The sequence below is a fragment of the Platichthys flesus genome, chromosome 9 (genome assembly GCF_949316205.1).
Source record: "Platichthys flesus chromosome 9, fPlaFle2.1, whole genome shotgun sequence".
NCBI lineage: Eukaryota > Metazoa > Chordata > Actinopteri > Pleuronectiformes > Pleuronectidae > Platichthys > Platichthys flesus.
Window position 1 is genome coordinate 20,427,923 of NC_084953.1, and position 21,877 is coordinate 20,449,799.

Sequence of the window (21,877 nt, forward strand, 5' to 3'; positions counted from 1 at the left end):
TCTCTCCACCTAATTACAGTTGTTTATCAAGAAGTCTGGCTTGAAATCGACATCATCGCTCAGGGCGTTTTAGTCAACAACCCTCACATTCTAACACACACACAAATTCAGAAAATGAATGCTTAAAAGACAGTGTCGAAGTAATGAGAGCTATTTTTGTTTTACTGCTGAAACCATGTGGGCAGAACTGAGGGTATTATGCTGTCTGACCTTGGAGAAGGGCAGACAGTCCTTGTCTGCCTCCTTGTCTTTGAGCTCAAAGTCATACAGAGCTTTGCACTGAGGTGGTGGTTGTGGCAGCGGCTTGATGACCTGGACAAAGTTGGTGGGGAAGAAACCGTGGACTCCTCCCATTTCTCCATGGTACCAGTTCTCATCCACTTGCCGGCGCAAAATTACGATGTCGCCCTTGGTGAACTTGAGGTCTCCTGGTTCCTTGCCATCGTAGTTGTAGAGCGCCTTGGCACAAGGGAGCTGGGGTACACCCTGAAAACAGAATGAAAGTAAGATGGAGAGGATTGAGTAAGAGAGATGCCAAGAAAATGGGCAACACTGAAGATGGCCACTCAGTGCGCAGTGGATTTACACTGAAATGTTCACTTAAATCAATTTAACTACAATGGACGGTAATTTGTCTTGTACAACAATAATTAAGGAGTTATGTGAACAATATCTAAAAATGCATTTGATAGGGAAAAATTGCTGCGTTTAAGTGAGATGGTTCTTTAAAAATATCATGAAACAAATCAAACATAAGAACAAGTGAAGAAAAATGATCAAATAAGAGATAAATTAATGAGGTCGGATATTCTTTTATTTGTGTCCTGGAAGTAAAAGGGTTTATGTGTTGTGTTCACAGTTTATGTGTGATAAGTCTGTCGGATTCTCACTAGCTGACTAATGCCTTCAAAAGGCTCGGGGCCTTGTCCTTTTTATCGTGCAGAGGAAGGTTTTGAATCTCAGCCTGCTAGCCTGGAGTCCTGAAAGGCCCATTCAGGGAATGACAATCCCAGGAAAGAGGGACAGCGAGTACGGGGGAGTATCAGGATAGAGAAGCATCAATGTTCTCCATTCAGGGTGGGTGTCAATGAGGAAGGCTTCAATCCAAACCAAACCCCCACCCCACTGCTGTTAGACATCCTTCAGTGATCGGAATCACAAACTGACTGGATCTCAACTCTGGAACTGAAACTTTGCAGTTGACGGGGGAACATAGAGCGTGATTAGAGAAATCTTAAAGAACTACAGCGAATACAGGCCGGATGAGGAATTGAGCCGGAGAGAGAAGGGTTAAAGCAGAATATGGAGCAGGCTCTGCAGTCTTGTTAAAGGCTAATGAACCGTTTAAAGGCTCGGAAGAGAATAAAAGTACAGAATGAGGCGTGATGGTGAGCCAGGGTGACATTACCCTGCTGCAGAGAATCACACAGACTGAAGCACAGAGCCAATCGGTCTCTGGATCAACAGTTCCAGCCTTTTGGGAGAGAGAGAGGGGGAGGAAGGTACTGAAGCCCCCTGCACACTGCAGTGGAACTGTGCCTCCTTTCAGGGGGAAAACTAGGCTTTTGAGCCCACCCAGGCCTGGCAGGGAGTTGAAAATGCAAATGAAAGTGGTAGCGGTGCCATTTTTGTTTGGTTCAAGCTACACAAAACCAATTGGATCTAATTAAATGGTAAATATGAAATGCTTGTCCCTTCAAAACTGAACTCTCTAAGCACTTGTTTGTACTCCAAAGCCAAGGCTAAACAAAACGTTAGTAGTAGTCCAAAGTCAGCATTGTTATGTTATTACTTAAGCACATGGTAAATGTGATTGTCTTTATAAAAGGTGTAAATAAATAAAGGCATGAATGTACAAAACTCTATTAACAATATGTACCTACTATAATCTAATGAGATAATTCTCGATCCTGACACATGCCCAACTTCTCAGCAGTTTTTTTTATTTATCTCCCTATTCTGCCTTCATAAAAGAAGGGTTGGCAGCAGAGTTACATTTCCACCATCACTCGGCTTAACATAGTGAGGAAGACAAAATTGAGGGATTGGCTTCAGGGGCCTCTGGATGGAAGAGGCGGTGCAACACAAGGTAAAACCGGTGCTGGGTGATGGCTGTGGGGGTTAATATCCAGTTTGCATCCATGGAGACCATGCTGTTGTGTCTGCAGCAGACCTGCATACATGAGCACCATAAGTCCAGACCAAACACCCACAATGAAGAAGAGAGGGGACTATGCTTCTAACAGGAATATGCAGACATGAGCTATGAAGTTGCTACCACATAAATGCTAAGAAAAAGCCATACGACCGTTTCACCCCTTGGCCCTTCCGCTTGTTTGAGGGTTATCTTGCCCATTGAAACAGAGTCAGAAGGGTAGTGGTTTCATATTTCCCCTACGAATTGGGACGGTCCTTCAAGAAGCCGTTACATTATCAGTAGTTGTCGATCAGGGCCTTACTCTAGCTTGCGATCAACACAAGAACACACATCATAAGCACACACAGACACATACACACACATCCTCCTTGCTTTTATCCCTTTTAAACCTTCCCCTGGGGCAGGGTGAGTCTGCATCAACTCTACATCTCGGTATGATACTCTGCCACAGAATTAACCTTATCCTGAGTTCAGGATCCAAGAGCAGAAAGCCACAACAAAAGACATCGACATCAGATAGCATTTTTCTGGTCAGGGGAGGGACAAGAGCATGTTTATCTTCTCTCCACATCTCCAATTGTTTTCAACATTTGTGGTTAAAGTTAACAAGAAGTTATAGAGCAGCATAAGCCACTGTTGCCGGCCTAATGACAGTCTGCAAGCAATATCTGATGAATTCTAGCCCCTTCAAGGATTTAAAGTACATGATTACATGACACATCAGCAACCACCAACTTAGACCCTGGATAACAGCCACTGGCACTGGGTGACAAAGGGTTTGTGGGTCTCGGTATTGAGGACCCTTGTATGGCCTGATTATTACAATCAGTACAATTTGAAAAAGTTTAATATCCATATAATAAAAACAGAATAATACATTCCAGCTAGAGATGTTCCACATCCAGCATTGCCTCCGATACTTAAAGGCGTTGGAGTGTAAGCAAATCTATCTACTGGTATACCAGTATATTTGTTATACCCAGAAACAACTCTTTAACAGTAGTTGCACTGTACTGCCCTTGGCAATTCATGTTTTAGATTTTCAGTTTTTGGTGTATTGCTTTATACAGTTACTGTACTGTTTACAACCCAAAGGTCAGTGATTTCTATTAACTGTGGCTGCACACGTCTTAAGGAAGTTATAGATTTATCCATCTGTTGTTCCTTTTCTGATCTGACTGTCAAACTTGATATTACTAGAAGGTCTCTGGCATTTATTCTCTGTATGTATTTGTCTTTCAAAGGGTTTCACCTGAGCCATGCCATATAATAATGTTAGTTATAATAATTTCCATACAGGATAAGTAACATATAGCTTATACAATACATCATACAATTATAGTTATTTTTTCAAATGCACTGGTATCAGATTGGTATGGTATCAGGAAGAGGATAATGTTTTCTGAACACATCTACTTCCTGCAGCCTGAAGTTATCGAACTAGTAACATGTGTGCTAATAGCAGAGAAAAGTGATTTGGTGAGGTAAATGTTTTGGTTTGCATTCTGCTTGACATGTGATAATCATGGTGAGGAGTTAAATTAATGTCATGAGGACTTACATGCAGCTACTCTTAATATGTGAAGGGAGTGCAACTACAAAAAGACAAACATAATAATGAAATTGTTTTGTCAACTAAATATCTGTCCCAGATTATATTAAAATAAACTTGCTTTGCCTTTTAACAACAATCTGGAGACAAACCATTTTCGAGTTTCATTCTCTAATGCAGCTTCACAGTATGGAACTAAATGAAGCTCACCAATATGGAAAAGAGCAGGGGCCCTTTGCTGTAAACCAATATGCAAACATTGCACCCTGAGTCAACCTTCACTTTCATTATAACATACTTTCTTGTAGTAGAGTGTTAATTATTTGAGTGTGTGTATGAATGAGAGACAGACAGATTAAACAGACAAAGACTGGGAAAGACCGATTAGACTCAACGTGCAGAGCGAGCATCAGCTGGTGTGTGCAATTACCCTTGTATTGCAGATAATGCAATTAGGCCTGTGTGCTAAAGGGGATTTGGCTGTTATAGTGTTCTCTTCCACAGCACTGGATTATAACCAAATTACCGAAGTGTTCTGCTCTACAGCACAACCAAATGTCAACAACCAGAGAGCAGACAGGCATAAAAACACAATGCTTGCATGCATTTGGTGCCATCTAGGTAGGACAAGGCCATATGGGGATAATAACACTTACAGCTTTCCGCTGTGCCGTAAAATTTGTAAGAAAAAGTTTAAAAGACAAGCCTCCTATCGGGCCGACAAACAAAACAGCTCAACAAAATCACAATAAATAAATAATAATAAATTGCGCCACGGTTACAGTTGACTTTTGCTCCCTCAGCAGTTCAAAGGTTGCATGTTATCGTAGTAGACAGAACTTCACCTGCTATGTGTAAGTGCCAGACATGGCTCCATTCCCATAAGGACACCTCCAGGATCTCTGCAGGGGGTGGAGACTGAACAGGGGTCCTACTGACAAAACAGTGTGTGTGTGTGTGTGTGTGTGTGTGTGTGTGTGTGTGTGTGTGTGTTTGTGTGTGTGTGTGTGTGTTTGTGTGTGTTTGTGTGTGACAAACATCACTGAGTCACTGCATGTCAGACGTTTACCCAGAGAGAGCACAAGCATTATCTGCCACACTGTCCAGGTGGTCTTAGGGGATCTTACTGTTCATTAGGAAGTCGCTGTTTACTTAATGTTGCCAAACAATGTTGCACAACCATTGACACGTAATGGGAAATAATAACTTAATGGGCTGTCTTGATACCATTAGAGATGGATTAGTTTAATTTGATTCCTAATGGCCTTTTTAATGACCACTGTAAAGCAGGTTTCTTTCCAGGCTTAATATCTGACGGTTTATTGGTTTGCGATACAGGAAATGGGCTACAGACAAACAGTGGTAGACAAAATGAAGTAATATCAAGTTTGTGAAAGCCAGTAACAGAAGGAGACCATAGCCAAGCCTGATATTAGGTGATAGATAAAATTCACAAAAATCTGAGCTTGAGTTTACAGTTGTGTTTTGGGAATGTGATATTGATGCATTGTGCCCTATATTAATTATTTAATATTACATATTTTTACGTATTAACAGAGATATGTTTATCGATGGTAGTTTTTCTCTGTATGTTGGCCCTGTAAGATGTTTGCAGCATGTCTGGGGTGTACCCCGCCTCCCGACCAATGTCAGCTGGGACTGGTTCAAGGCCCATCGCAATTTTTTTGTGGTGTATTTCGGCTGCACTTTGAAGCATATTAGTCCGGATTACTGCTGAGTAATTTCTGTGTTGTGAAGTGGCCTTTCTTCTCTATTGGGTGAAACAAGGGTGAGTTATGAGAGCCGTTTTCTTTTTATCTCTGATATTCAAAGTGTTCCATTAAAACAAAATGGGTTGTATGTTCAAGAAGCATGAACATGAGGCTCACAGGGATTATAACTCCAACAAGGATAATACAATATTCCAAACTTTCCCTCTGACATTTAAATAATGTTTTCACACAGAGACTTTCAGATAAGCAGCTCTTCTCACAGCAGATCCTCCTAACACGGCATACTCATTTGGAGCTGTTGTCTCCCTTTCACTCAGACAAAAGAAAACTTCCACTCTCTGGTTTCTATGGAAACTCCACATAGGATCACTTTTTTGGCTATTTATGGGTCTCTTGACAGTGCAGGGAGTCTTATGATAGAAAGTCTTTAAGAATCCAGCCAGTGTCCATTCTTGGGAGAGGGTGCAGTGATGAGGCCCTGGGTAGTGGTTAAGTTAATGTGCTATCACCTCCCAGTGATAGTTAAATTTAATAAAGATGGTGAAAACCAACAGCACCATCTCTGGATGTGTGTGGGAGACCCAAGTGCCAAGGTCTATTGCACCGACCGGCAAGGGGAGATGGCGGTAGTAACGCGGGCTGCAAGAACCTCCTATTCTCGCCAAACATCGTCGTCACGATGGATGACTCTAAGGTGACTTATGAGAACTGACATTTCTATTCTGGTTAATGTTAAGTCAGACTGGATTTTAGAAATTTGACAACCTTGAGTCATTTTATTTGGACCACACTCCACTGAGCAAGCTCCTCAATTTAATAAACAGAAAAAAGCATAATAAAACAAAAACAGTGATCAATAATACTGTACTTAGTATACTACTCAGCCTCAGTGTAGTATAATTATTTATTGACTGTGGTTTGGAAGGAATGAAAGAGGCAATAAGCCATTCAAGCTTTCTAAGAGCTTTACTCTATTATAAAAATCATTGTGCTTGTTTGTTTTCTTCACTACACATCGAATGAGGTCCCACATATTAGTCTACAGGCACGCAACACTCAGTCTGGAGACCAGATGGAAGCTTGGATCACATGTGAGAAGAACAGGAAGTTCCAAAATCCCTCGAAACTGTCCTCGTTTTCCTGGGTCAGTGACGGCAACTCTCAGTCAGCCTAATATGTATAAATACTGTGAGACAATCTGCTCCCCTGCATGCCAGTTACAAAACACATCTCAGGAGTAACCACTCTCTGACCTCAACAATCTACAGTTTAACTGCCAGTTCCTGACCTTTGCTGTAGCCCGGGGGTTCATGTGAATCCGGGTGCTAGCCTATGATCAAAGCCATCCGTCTCAAAGCTGGGGTTCTAGCCCCATAAGGCTGTCATGTGCAAAACCAGTTACTACATAGGGATTTCGGTCCTATGGTGGTAGGTTCTATAAAAACAATGAAGACATTTCTGCGCTGAGCACAGCATAAGCTGTAGATTAGGCAATAAGAGAGAAGTCATTTCAGCAGGATGGGAGTATGGATTTGTGGGTGGAGCAAATGCACACACTGTACACCTCACACATGCTGTTTTCATGAAGCACTTGTGTGTTTTGGTTGTATTGGTTGGCTCTAATGTGAAAAATGTAATTACACTGAGGCAATTGAGCGTGAACTGGCACACATTTATGTGTCTAGCCTTCTGTTTCGGCATTCTTTACCTGGCTGACCTCAGATGAGGGGTAAAAGCTGGTACTGGGTGGCCCCTGTATCACTCATTTGGCTTGTCTGACCAGAAACCTCAAAGAACAGACCTCTTTAACTCGGTGCCAGTTCATACACTGGGCTTAACTCACAGGACTCCACTTGTATTTCAAAGCAGACTGAGAGAGCAAGGAAAGTATACTGCTCAAAAAAATTAAGGGAACACTTCATCGTCATGGTATAACACCAAATCAGTTAGACTTCAGGAATATCAATCTATCCATTTAGGATGCACAAGTGCAGAAAGCAGGACAAACCCCATAAAGTTAATGGTTTTGCATGTGGTGGCCACAGGAAATTGTTCTCTCCTTATCCTTCCTACTGGTAGCATGAGGCAGTACCTGCGGCCGAATCAGGTGGCACAGGTAGTCCAGCTCCTCCAGGGTGGCACATCCATACGTGTGGTCGCAAGAAGGTAAGCACAGTCTCAAGAGCATGGAGGAGATACCAGGAGACTGAGTGTTACAAAAGGAGAGCTGGACAAGGCCGTAGAAGGGCATCAACCCAGCAGCAGGACCAGTATCTGGTCCTTTTGTGTGAGGAGGTACAAGAGGGGCACTGCCAGAGCCAAACCAAATTACCTCCAGCAAGCTACTGGTGTGCTTGTTTCTAACCAAACTGTCAGAAACTCCATGAGGGTGGCATGAGGGCCTGACATCCTCTAGTGGGACCTATGTTTACAGCGCAGCACTGTGCAGCTCGATTGGCATTCGCCATAGAACAGCAGAATTGGCAGGTCAGCCACTGCCGTCCTGTTTTCTTTACAGATGAGAGCAGGTTCACACTGAGCACATGTGACAGGCGTGAAAGAGTCTGGAGAAGCCATGGTGAACGTTATGCTGCCTGAATAATCATCCAGCATGAATGGTTTGGCGGTAAGTCACTGATGGTCTGGGGAGTCATATCCTTGGAAGGTTGTGCAAACCTCCATGGCATAGCCGACCGTACCCTGACTGCTGTTAGGTACCGGGTTTAAACCCTCAGAGCGATTGTCAGACCTTACACTGGTACAGTCAGCCCTGGGTTCTACCTGGTGCAGGGCAATGCCGGGCCTCATGTGGCCAGAGTGTGCAGGCAGTTCATGGATGATGAAAGCATTAATACAATTGACTGGCCCACACATTCTCCTGCCCTCAATCCAATTGAGCACCTATGGGACGTTATGTATTAGTGTATTTGACAACGGCCAAGTACCACCACAGACTGTCCAGAAGCTCACTGGTGCCCTTATCAGGTCTGAGAGAAGTTCCCCCAGGACACCATCCGCCAACTCATCAGGAGCATGCCCAGACATTGTTGGGAGTGCATAAAGACACATGGAGGCCATATCCACTACTGAGTCACATTATTAGTTGCCGTGATGAATTTCAGGCAAGTTGGATCAGTCTGAGTTCAATTTTCAGTTTATTTTTCACATGCAGAAATAATTTATCAGTGCAATGCTATTCTTATTTTCCTAAGTCTGCAAGTCCTTGTCTAGACTACTGCAGATACTTTTTGAAAGGATATTTTCTGCTTAGTTTTAAAAAAAGATCTCTGTCCTAACAACGTACATATTAAAAAATATCTCAATCCAGACAAGAACACAAAAGTCTATGGCAACGATCGCCACGTGTGTTCTGTAGAATGCTCACTACCCCACAGTGGGAATGCTTGAAAGAGCTGTGTCATCATTGTTTCCCAAATGCTGTTTTACATTTACACATGGCAACACAGAAACCAGAGTTTTTTGGAAAGCATTTGTAAAAGTCTGTATAAGTGACTTTGTTTTGTAAAATATCTGCAATAATGTGGACAGGGCGATAAATAAACATTTTGTTTGAGTGACTTAAAATGCTTAATAAGCAACATTAAGAAATCAGTCCAACAAATATGAAATAAATGACATGGTGTCTATTGGGTATTTATTTACTTTAATGTCTAACCCTTTTTGAATATCAAAACCTCTGATCATGGTCAGAAATAAATCCAAAATTCAAGAGGGGCTCCCACCGATTTCGGTGCTCGGGCCCTAATAAATCAGAGACAAGTTGATTTAGACTTTCACAAAAAGCATGGTTCAAATCTGTGATTAGACTAAAAAATCTCATCTAATAGATATTTAACAACATGGATTAGCACTAAGAGAGGTGTTGCACTGAGGAAGTTAGCTTGCATCTAAGCTACAGAGGGATTAGTTCACAAATGTCACAGTATCTGCGTATTGAGTAGCAGTCAATATGAGCTGAATACTAAGCATTTCCTCACATTACTCTCCACTGTGCTGGTGAAAGCGTGCAGTGTCTGTGCCCTTTTGTTTCTCTTCGTCTTTCAGGGAGAGCCACCTGCTCTGCTCTACATAGGCTGACTTCAATTTACTCACGATGTTGCAAGTTAATGGTAAATCTGACAAGGAAGTGGACACTACCTACTCAGTAGAAACTTTAATAAAACTTAAGATATAACTGCTGTCTACCAGTTATCTATGTTCAATATCTGACTGTTTCTCACATGCTTATGCTTATCTTTCAATTGTCCAGTGTTGCATGTCAGAGTAGTGGGCTACTGAAGATCATTTGCTTGCATTGGCTTTTTTATACTCCTCTATAGTGGACAAACAAAGCCAGGATATTGACACAGTAATGGCAAAGGGCCAAGGCACAAACACTGCATCTGTTCTCTCTGACTCAAGACGCAGCACAGCACTGGCCATTTTCCCTCTCTTTAGAAAGTGTGTGTGTGTGTGTTTGTCCATTCCGTACTCTGTTAGACCCAGATGTAACATGTAGCTGCTGAGTTTCCTTCACCTCCAAGGGGCAAATCTGAGAAACTGTGTTTTGGACCTTCACTTTTTTCTTGGTCCTCAAGACTAGAGACATTTGACAAGCAGATAATTCTGCTGGCACACATTTGCACTACAAAATATCCAAGGCTGCTGTGTTAACTTGGCCATCAGTAATACCATTACACACTGGGTAGAAAGGAGACAGAGGCTAGTGCCTCTAAAACTAATCAGGATATCCATGAACATGAAAGCTAATAGGCCTCTCCTCAACATGATCAGCATGAAAATCAAACCTTTCTACTACAGAGGACAGGAAAACAGGCAGATTGCTTCAAACATGCTGCCAATTTCAACTCAGGTCTGCAGTCATAGGTCTGTTTGTGTACTACTACTACTACACCCCCCCCCCCGTTTTTATAGGTGTGTACCGAATAATGTAACCTCATGGATATAAAATTAGTTGGTGACTCATTTAAACAAACATTGCCCTGGATTTGTCAGGCCAAACCCTCAGAGGCCAAGGTCTGTGTGTGTGTCAAACCACTCAAAGTGCATTTACCTCTAATCAGAACAGTTGGTTTGGATAGGAAGTGTGAGTAGAAACTTCTAGTCAGTATTTGTGGTAGAATGGGAGCACATTAGACCCCCAACTCCATCAGACCCAAGTCTTTGTCAGGGCTCACTCCATTCAAATCCACCTCAATAATTAATCAAGCACTGTCAAGACCAGAGACCCCACACATGTGGCATAACTGAGAACGCAGGCTTTCAGTAACCATGTTTTTCAAGATTTTGGCATTTAGTTGCAAAATAATAGAGGATATTCATTTTCTAACCAATGGAAAAAGAGACTCATGTGAAAACACAACAGCTTGTTTGAGCTAAAAGGAATTTATCAATTATTTGATCAGCAGAGGAATAATCTGCAACTATTTCAATAATTTGAATAACAACAACTATACTGTACATACAAAGCAGATATACAAAAAATACATATTCACTTCAAGTTACAGTATGCAACACAATCATCGCCTCTTCATTCTTTGGGCTCAGTAGCGGATACCCTGCGCATTCTCACAGCTTGGACAAAGACGTCACTCAGGGGACAAATGCAGATTAACTGCACCTCTGGGCCTCAAAGAAAAACAAGAAACTTTTAAACACATGGCAGCGCAAAAAATACACACGGATTAAAGAAGAAACACTACAAATCTGTTGAAAACAATTGTTAAAATCAGATTTCCCTCATCTTAGGAGGCGATCTGGGACCACACATCTCCCTCACTTAGCAGCAGGGTGAGCCAGAGGCAGCTTAAAGGTGTATCAAAGGCCAGTAATAGCTATATGGTCAGAGGTCAAACAATTGAAAAAAAGACTCCCAGCACATCATGATTCTGCCTAAGGGATAGGAACTGAACACTTAACATGCCAGCAGTCAAACGGCCCATGGATGACCAACCCTGTCCCACCAATCACAACACAAGTTGAGAGGTCAAACTGTTCTGTTAAGGCCAGGCAGGTATTCAGGGAACCTTGGGAATAGGGGAGGGACACAATGGGACAAAGGTCCAACAGCTGACAAAACAGTCAAAGGAATAAATTCCAATGAAAATACTATTAACAATATGGTGTCAATGAATAACACCCAAGCCAGGAGTCTAGTTGACATTAATGATTTTATATTACTGGTGTAAAGTGCATTGGTATATGAGAAGAAGCACACACTACGTTGTCTGTTAAACAAACAGTTGGTACACATAACTTTTTTTCCTTCGGAACGTGGCCAATGGACCACACACATAAAACAAGCAATAAAGACAGGCTTTTGCAGGCCCCCACAGGTGTAATAGCACTGTGGTAAAGAAGGTCATTGCTGCATCCCTTACTATTGTCCCGCTGACAGACGTAGAAGTAGATGAGATATGGACGGAAGAGGCAGGGAGGTGTGGGCGACTGGCAAATGTGGCATTTTTGGCTGCTGGACCACCCAGAATTCTTACAAATGTTACCACTCCCTTTTTAACTAAACCTACACAATAAGGTTGAATGTAATCATCCATTCACATAGACATGTAGACAGCACAAAATAGTCCTGAAAGTGTTGGCCAGGTGGCTAACACTTTGCAAGTATATGAATCAATGCTTGCAACAAGATACAGCTGCTGCAGCTGAGTCTGCCCCGAGGCTTTGAGATGCAAAGGCAAGTCACTACACATACGATTATCACCTGATGTACTCACCTACTTAATGCATGTGACAGAGACAAACCTCAACCATCCTTTCCATCAACAAAGTAACCTGTGAGAAGACAAATAACATTGGAAGTCTAACTTCCACAAACACACAGAAAGTAAACACAAATGCGTGTTGATACTTTAAGGTGCTTTCATGTAGATGTTGCACGTGAACTGGCAAGTGGGACGAGACTAGACAAGCCAAGTGTTTAGAGTATAAACAGTGACCTGCAACCACTGGCACACAAAAACAAAACAGCCTACTCTGTCTGGAGAAAAAAAAGGTCATAGGAGAAGGAGCAAAACAACGTAACATTTTCTTATACGTGTCTGGAAAGTCTTGAAAGCCCAAAAAAACATCAAAAGGCAGACACCCGTCATCCGGGGAGCAATGATTCACTAACGAGGAGGCCGTGGCTGCACCTTAATCACAGGATTAGGTCTTTTAAAACGTCTCCCAAGGAATTACGTAAACCCATACATGGGGTACAGTAATGTCACACTTCATAACAGACCACTTGCGCTGGTTTTCCCAAAACATTGTAAGAAGGAGTCAGGAATGTGAGATTTGCAAATAGGTGTGAAAGTGATGAAGAATGTGTTGGGCAGTGCAGTAGACTGCAATCTTAACCCGTCCCAGTACCATTCTTGCCCACTGCATGATCGGATAGGCTCCAAATCATTGTTGGTGGATATAAAAAAAATTCTGGGTAAAAAATTTCTAGATCTGTGTTCACAACTTGTTATTGTAAAATCCCTTTATAATCAACCTTTTGATTTGATTTGTAGATACTGAAGTCAGAAACTATGCCTATGAAAATGTAACTTACCATCTGGCATAGGAAAACCTGCACTTGTCAAAAAAACAAAAAACTGAAGGTAAGGTTTATCAGAAGAATGTGTAAAAATACACAGTGGCAACCAGATGTATACACTGGTTGCTGTACAGAATGAGAGTCAGCAGTCAGAGGAGAATGGGAAGCAGTGCCACCTCACTGTCTTATAAACTCTAATCTCATTAGACCTTTAACAGGCTCAAGCCTGGATTTAGACAGCCAGGAGGGAGTAAGTACATGGCAGAAATATGGGGGAAATACAGCCTGTGTCTCATAAGAGAAAATTACAGGTGGCTCCAAACTCCCTGACACGCACTGTCCAGAAGGTCACGGCTACTTGTAGACATCCGTGGGAAATACAGAGGAGGCTAGAGTAAAGTGTGAGCATGTGAGTGAGCAGGAACCAACAGACCAAAGCCCTTTCTGCAAAATTCCCAGTGGAAAGAAGCAGGACCAGTTTGCCAGTAAGTGGGCGGCTTGAGGATGTAATGATGGGTTTCTGTCGCGCAGGCAGAGGTCAGCCAGCCGGCGGAGAGGAAAGGCTTCAACAACAATATGATGTCATCAAAGAGGGCCAGTGTGACTCATCAACCTCAGACAAGGGAGGTGCACAGGAATTTTAATGAGACAACTCTACATATGGAAGCCATAAACAACATTCTTCTTCTCTAAAGAAATGATTCAACTACAAATGACAGGACAAGGCACCCCATAACTTTATTTTACAAATAACTGAGGACAAAATAGACACTGAACAACTTCCTTCGATTAGTAAAAGGTCAATGCTATCTGTTTGTCTAGTGGATTTAAAGATAATGAAATATAATGACAGGTGTAAGGGGCAGCAAACATGAGGCCTATACAAAGGAGAAGCTTCTCATGTTTAAGTGCTCATTAACAAAGATGAGACGATGACCTAATAACATCCCCAGGAGCTTAGGGGAAAAAAGTGTCTCATTTCCCATCAACTAAACACACAAGATAGTCACACGCATACCAACATGCTCACATCTAACAAGTAAAACTCCTACACATTAGCATTATTTACATGTTAGGGCTCTAAATGTAATCTTACCTGTGGGGCTAATGTGTAACATCATTAAAACGTAATACTGAAGCTTTTATGATGAAGGAAAAAATTATCATAAAAGAAGCTCTATTTTAAGTCTGTGGGTGTACAGGATCAACTCTGCAGGGGACCATGATTATAACTGAAGACATCCACAGAAATCCCTCTCTAATTCTTCTTCCCTCTCCCTTGTCTGCTCTTGCCCCTGAATTACATGACTCCTGAACCCTGACCTTTGACTTCCAGACAGCTCCAATGGCTTTACACGCTCTCACACAAACATTTCCCTGAGCTATCTGTTCTCAATCTGTGTGAACAAAATACTGTGTTATATGAGTCAACAAAGGGGGCAAGGGGAAGACAAAACATTAATGTAACGCAGCACCATGTAGGTGAGTCATCAAACCAACTGTGAAGGGGCCAGACAACCACAGTGCTAAATTCCAGACAAACCTTTTTATTCCCCTCATCAAAGAGATGCCAGGGCTGAGTGTCAAACAACTGGTGCAACCTCAGAAATAGTAAGAGGAGGGGCAGAAAGCTGACTGTGTGAGATTACTCACTAAACATTTGACCCTTTTGGTCCTGATGACTTCGCTTAACACTCATCAGCTTCTGTTACTGGTAGCCCTCCATACACACACACACAATCTCTCTTGGCCACTCTACAAGTGTTGTTAAGTCTGCAAGATCAGAGGGAACCCGAAACAAAACCCTGTTGTGCATCTGTCAGGCCAATCTCCCCTCCCATCCATTCTCTGGCCATATAACAACTAGAGGTGGGGCTCTGCTCGAACAGGGGACACAGCTCCAGAGGAAATGCTTCAAACTTTGACTTACCCCTTTAAAAAAAAATAAGATAAATAAAAGAATTGGGGAACAAACAGGAGAAGTAGGAAAATAAAGAAGTGGAACTAAGGGAGTCACCCGGGGGCAGTGAAGCGGTCAGCCCTGGAGAGACACTAGCCATAGATCAGGCTGGGCAATCAGCAAGAGCTTTGATCTCCACTTTTAATGTTCTGAAAATGTTTCACCTGCACAGCCAAGTCTTTTCTTGTTCACTGCCATCAGCAGAATGCCTCAGGACCACAGAAGAGACTAGAGAGATGCTATTAGTCTGTAATATGACATCCAACAAAATACTTGACAATGCAGCTTCTGAAGGTACTTCATTGTACAAAACATTATATATTGTGTGCATGTCGGAGCATTGTTCCCTCCGTGCCTACAACGAGAAACAGTAATCAGCTGTCTTAAAAACAGAGTCGTGAAATAATTTGGCGGTTTCAAGTGCCCAACATTTTTTTTTTTTAATCACACACAAGCAGGCTTTTCAGAGTCGGGGGGAATTCCGCAATGCACAAGCAGCTTTGAAATGAGCATGAATCCTCTGAAGTGATAGAATGGCAAATGAGGCGGGTCCCTCAGTAGTGTTTTTAAGCAAGGTCTCTGATCTTCGTACCTGCATTGCTAGGCAGATTCATTATCGGCACTTTGACATTCCAGTGATTCTACATAGGACCTTGACCTTTTCATCTACCATACCCTCCTTATGTGGAGACCACAAAAGCTCAAAGAGGGGCCTGTGGGTATTCCACATTTTTTTGTTCCTCTAATATGTTTTTATGCCTGGTTTTTGAAGTCATGCAATATGACCATTGAGAATATTATCTTAAGCTGGATGCGAGTACATTTATATCAACAAATTTAAAAAGATATTGCAGGTGCATAATATTATTGACGATGATTTTTCTGGCATCAACATTTTCCTGGAGTGTGCTGCCTATATTTCTATTCAAAATAGTGTGGTCCTCTCAGAAGAACCAGCATATCAACACATAAAGACTCGAGTTTTTTCACTGAAATGTGGAAGCAAGAATTTAATGGGTATGAATATTCCCATAAAGAAGTGCAAATAATACTGAGAAGATCTGTTTTTTCAAAAAGCACAACACCAAAGCAAAATCATGGTATTTGTTGTCTTCAGCACTTACTTTAATTTTTTCTACTTACATAAAAAGGGGATATAATGTGTTATTTTAATGTATGCCTATGTATAAAGGTTATCCCTTTCCTTTGTTTCGGTGTCTCTTTTAAAACCTCTCAAAGAATGTGAAAACACAGGTGTAGTCAAAACATTTTTACATAATACTGTTGATAAACAGGCTCTTAGCATCTCACGATTTTATCCTGCTTCTCCAACTATACAATTCCTCTCAGTACTGCAGACAGAACAACCCTGTAGTCCCACTCTGCATTTCTCACGTACATTCACACACAACTCTACAGCAAGATCTCAAGTGAAAGAACGATTTTGGCATACAGCATTGTCAGCAGCTAAGAAACAACCGAGTCCTTCTACAAGAAAAGGCCCGGCTGCGTTCAGTGCAGAGAGCAGAATCATTTGTCTGCTAAACTGCTCTCAATCACTGCCATTAATAAATGTTAGGCTGCTAGTCAACTGGCTGGCTTTTGGATCACCATGATAACAGTTAATCCCCAGCAAAGATTAGAAGGGCAGTAATGCAACATGCTGCTTTTAATCCATATAGATTTTGTTTTGTTTCAGCTTGACCCCAACAATGGGAAACACAGATTCATACTCAGTGTCCATGTGGGGTCACTGTGAGTGTACTTACACGGACAAGGGTGCTCTTAGCCTGAGCTCTCTGGGGTTGTGCTCCTGGAGTGCCCTGGTCCCTGGTGCCCTGGTCTCTGCCGTGTGCTCTGGCCACGGCTCCAGATGTACCATTTGTGCAGGCTCCAGCCCCTGGACCCGCCCGACGAGGCCTCTGCTTGATGCCATCCAACAGGCGCACAAGGAGTATGTTGCTGGGGAGTTCATCCACAGCACACTCCACCAATGTCCGGCACTCTGGGCAACGCAGCTCTCCACGCGAGCCTAGAATACCTTGGAGGCATCTACGGCAGAAGGTGTGCTGACAGGGAAGGACCTTTGCCGTAGCGTCCAGCCGCTCCAGACAAACAGGGCACTCAAGCAAATCCAACAAGACTGACTCGTCCATTCTCTGTGTGTTCTGCCTTGACTTCAGCAGAAAAACATGGTGCAGATAAGGTTGTTGTTTGGAAGCAGGAGCAGCACTGTCACGTCACACCCATACCGCGGCTATGGCCATGGCATCTGCATCAGCTACAAACGAGGGTAAAAACACGGATATTAATCAACTGCAAATAGGTCATTGTGGGCATACAATAGAGATCACATATGGCAGACACTGAGGAATGATATATTTAAATTTCCACAAGCAAAATCTGACACAATAAGGTCACATTTAATACGACAGCTTACCGATGAGCTGACACTTGCAAAACACAAAACTACCGCCCTGTAGTCTGCCATTAGATTACAGACTCGGGGATTGGAAATTACACCTGGTAACTGATTTTAGATCATTGGAACTAAGAACGTCCATAATCGCGACTAAAGACTCAAACCTACAGCAGCGATGCAACAGAGAAAAACTGTGATTTATCCATCAAGAGTGAAAACTGAGGGTGATTTACAAAGATAGAAGTCAACACTCGAGTGACAAAATGAGTTTGACAAAAGTCAGACGGTTGTATCGCACATTATAAACGCTGACATCAGAGGAAGACATTTAGATGATAGAACACAAGTGTTGCATGCTTGTACGACAGTAGCGTAACGTTACTCCGGAAAAATGTCAATATTACGTAATACCTAACAGCACGAAAACGTGTAGTAAAACTTTTCTGGCCTTTTTCTGCCTGACGCACTTTAACCGGACATGAGTGAAGTGAATATATAAATCGGATATTAAAGCAAGTTTGTTAGCAACCACAGCTCGCTAACGAGGAGGCTGCTTCAATGTTATAACCTCATAAGTAACTAATGGTTAGAAGTTTGTTAAAGCGTTCACACTTCACAGAAACATTTCCACAACTTCTCCGGTATGTTAGAAATTATTTGTAAAAGTTGGAAAGTGATTCGCACAGTAAATGTAATTGAGCTTACCTCTTCAAAAACAGGACTCCTCCTCTTGTTGCTCCGTATCTACCAATTTTTTTTGCCTCTCTGCTAACGTTACTAGTTAGCGAGCTACCTGGACTCTTGGTGAGCACTTACCTGGAGGATTCAACTCACATATACTGTTGTTCAGTCTTTGGCTACGCACGACGTGTGCTGTAAACACGCGCCTGTCAATGTAGTTAAGGAAAACACAAGTGATAAGCACACAGGCGACACAACGCAACTCCGACCGCAGTGAGCGCCATGCTAGTTACGCTACTTGTGTCCTGCTGGACCGTGCAGCTGGAAACAAGCGGAGAGGGGGAGGGGGTGTGCGCTTCAAGTGCGGCCTGGTAAGTGGGATATTAAATCATTCAAGCGCAATTTGAGGAGGTTTTTTAGCCGGAAACTTTTTGAAAATAAATACATTAATAGCCCATGAATATTTATTTGTAATAAAAGAGAACATCTACTCGTTATATTTCTTAAGATATCACGTTTCCGACCGAATTTAAGTCGTACTAGAGTGAGGTGGAAGCTCAAATTTCCGAGGCACACCATAAGGCGGCTTCAAAAGGGCGTGACTGCTGTGTTTCGTTTAATGACATGTAATGAAGGATGTGACAGAAACAACATCTTGCCCCACACTCACTGGGAAATAACTCGTTTTAAGTTCAGATGTCATGTCACCAACAGACATATGTGGCTTAATGGAAGCCAGCACTCCTGAGACTACAGTTAAATGCTGCAGTAACTCAAATTATCATCGATATATGTTGTTTTTTTCTGTTGCATCAGCACAGAGACGCTATGACATACTGCTCTGCTGTGTGCACATTACAGACGACAACAAACGGTCCTCTTACACACTTGGATTCTTATCTGTGCAATATGCTGTGGCTACATTTGTACCAGAGAGTGAATAGGGACATCTAGTGGTCTATGTTTTATTCCTGGGACAAACTAATACAGGACATACAGGATGAAGATGTTACAGATCTATCTCCCTATCTCTCTGTCTCTCTATCTCTATATCTATGTATAATCTCTCTCTATATATATGTCTATCTCTTTATCTCTCTACCGATCCCTCTCAATCTTACTCTATATCAATCTTAGTCTATATCCCTCTGTAACTCTCTAACTCTGTATTTCTGTATTTCTCTCTATCTCTCTATATATATGTATATGTATGAATAAACCCCCCCCCCTCTCTCTCTCTCTCTCTATGTCTGTCTGTCTGTCTGTCTGTCTGTCTGTCTGTCTGTCTGTCTGTCTGTCTGTCTGTCTGTCTGTCTGTCTGTCTGTCTATATGATCTTTCTATGGGTTAAAGGAGTTGTATGTATTCTTGAGGACAAATCAAACTGTTGGCCATCATTGGCTGATACAGAAATAGACAACACGTTCACAGGGAGAGGGGAGGAACTTTTCAAAGGTTCTGCTTTTATCACAGAATTAAATTGGGAGGAGACCTTTGACTGTTAATAACCTTCACAGTGAAGGCACTGCAGGCACACGAGTACTTGGGGGAGAGGAGAGCGAGGGATGCAGTGAGCCAGACAATAAACATCTGATTTATCTCTATCCCATTCAGAGGACACTGCATATTGAGCAAGAGGGAGAGATGAAGGAGAGGAGGAACAGAGCAATAAAGCAAGAGATTTATATGAAGGTAGCGCTCCTCTGTCACATGTGATCCCATGGGAGCTGGCAGGAGCCCTCAGGTCATATTTCCTCACTGAGATGAGGCCGTGCTCCGCCCCTCAACCTCCACTGAGACAATGGCCACTGCCCTCTTTTTTTCTTCTTGACCCCCATATAATACAACGCTCTAAAATCCTGCACATATTCAGACTTTTATTGTCAAAAGTGGACATTATTTAATGTTATTCAGGGAAGCAACAGGAATCGTATAAATCGTTTAACGGTAATATTTTTTTTCACAATGACTGCACCTGAGGGCTTAAAATAATATAATGCTCTCATGCTCTCTCTCTCTCTCTCTCTCTCTCTCACACACACACTCTCTCTCTCTCTCTCTCTCACAAACACACACACACACACACACACACACACACACACACTTAGATACCCTCATATGATGTAGGTGGCAGCTGTGTTACTGCCTATAAATGGGAGCGAGGGAAGCAGGGGAGGACATGACAAGACATACGTCCCAATTTCAATGAAGGGATGAACCTAGACAGAAATATATTTCCTGTCTTGTGCAGCACATCAATATAAATAGATGCTCAGAACAAAGAACTGAAATATTGCGAGTACCAAAGTAAAAGGTCATTTTTAACGAGCAAAGTGTTTTTAAATTGCATGAGTATAATTTGCAGCGTCACAAATTGACAGCAGAGCTACTGTGTATAATTAACTTTTTAAAAGCGATGATGTCTTTGTTTGAAATCAAACCCGAAGCTCACTGGCGTACTGTGCTGCTTAAATCATGGCCCTCACATCCTGTAATCTCTACTTGTACCCCTTTGATAAGGCTTTCAAATTTACTAAATCAGCCTGAGGCAACAAGCTTTTGAATTAGATTAGGGACCACAGCTGAATGTCAATGAATACTGCCTGATATTGCCAGAGTGCATATATTTCTCTGTGGGCTGATTTGTCTTTTTTCTCCATTGAGAGCTGGGATCAAGAGGAACACAGGCCTTATAGATGATTCAAAGTAAGGGTTTAATTAAGCTCAAGCATTATGTGAAACAGAGACATCGTGTGGGAGGGCATTAGACTTTAGCAGGGGACATTTTCTGATCCATCTTCTTGTTTTCTTCGTAGCCAAGTGATCATATTAACTAGCATTTACAAACAAATCCCTGACGAGACAAGTCACCTCTTGATTATAAAGATGAAATCAAACCGACCATTTTGTAAAATTGATGTCAACCAACCGATATTAACAAACCAGACTTGGTGCTACACCGCCACTGCAAACTGAGCCAAAATGAGCTTCGCTTATTAAATACTTCAGAGAAACACTTGCTATAATTATGGTATTTGTAAAGACACTTCTCCACCTCCACATGCTTCATATTCCTCATCACAAGTAAAATGTGAATCACCCCTGAGGTAAAAAATGCATAATACAAGTCACACGGTGGGACATAAAACAGAATTACTGAATCCGAAATGGAGCAACAAACAAATGAAGAGTCGCCATGCAGCATAAATACTGAACGATACTTCATTGTTGGGAATAGCATGAAACAGCCTTAAGTCTTTATGGAAGCCCTGAACTGACCAGAACCCAAATACTGTCAGAAACTGAGCACGGCACTCAACTGGAAAAGTTATTATTATATAAATCCCCTAAAAACTCTCAGTCTGGTCTCTTGAAATTAAATTACCAAAGGATTTTAGCAGAGATGACTAAAATACTACTTACAAGCTGTAATTGAAATGATTTCCACAGTTTCTGATCATTGATTTGTAACAAAACCAGTTCACACATGTATGTAATTGACAAAAGAGAGATGTGAAAATTAAAAGAAATATTTGCACCCTGTCAAACACCATGGTAATGCAGATGGGGAATTAACGACCAGTTGAGTAAAGGCAGTTCTAGAGGGGTACTATTGCAACTTTTTAAGTGCAACAACTTTTAAAGACATGACAAGCTACAAAGCTCCATTATCACACTGTTTTTTTTTCTTATAAGAGGGATGTTAAAGTCATTTTCTGGGTTCTGCTCCACTCATAGGAAACACGCCCACTCCTCCTGCCACACTAAATCAGACATGGTGCGGTGTTAGAACACCGGAGGCCTGTGT

The 21,877-nt window shown here is 42.0% G+C and overlaps 1 protein-coding gene across 1 annotated transcript in view; it reads right to left on the bottom strand.

Moving 5' to 3' along the window:
* Positions 1-18,370, bottom strand: part of sh3rf1 (SH3 domain containing ring finger 1) — a 32,055-nt gene extending 13,685 nt beyond the window's left edge. The window contains exons 1-3 of the mRNA XM_062395619.1: positions 18,095-18,370; positions 16,737-17,248; positions 211-486 (exon numbers count right to left, since the gene is read on the bottom strand). Coding sequence (XP_062251603.1) covers positions 211-486; positions 16,737-17,123 — 663 coding nt within the window. The 5' untranslated portion in view covers positions 17,124-17,248; positions 18,095-18,370. The remainder of the gene's footprint in view (positions 1-210; positions 487-16,736; positions 17,249-18,094) is intronic.
* Between the last annotated feature and the right edge of the window lie 3,507 nt (positions 18,371-21,877).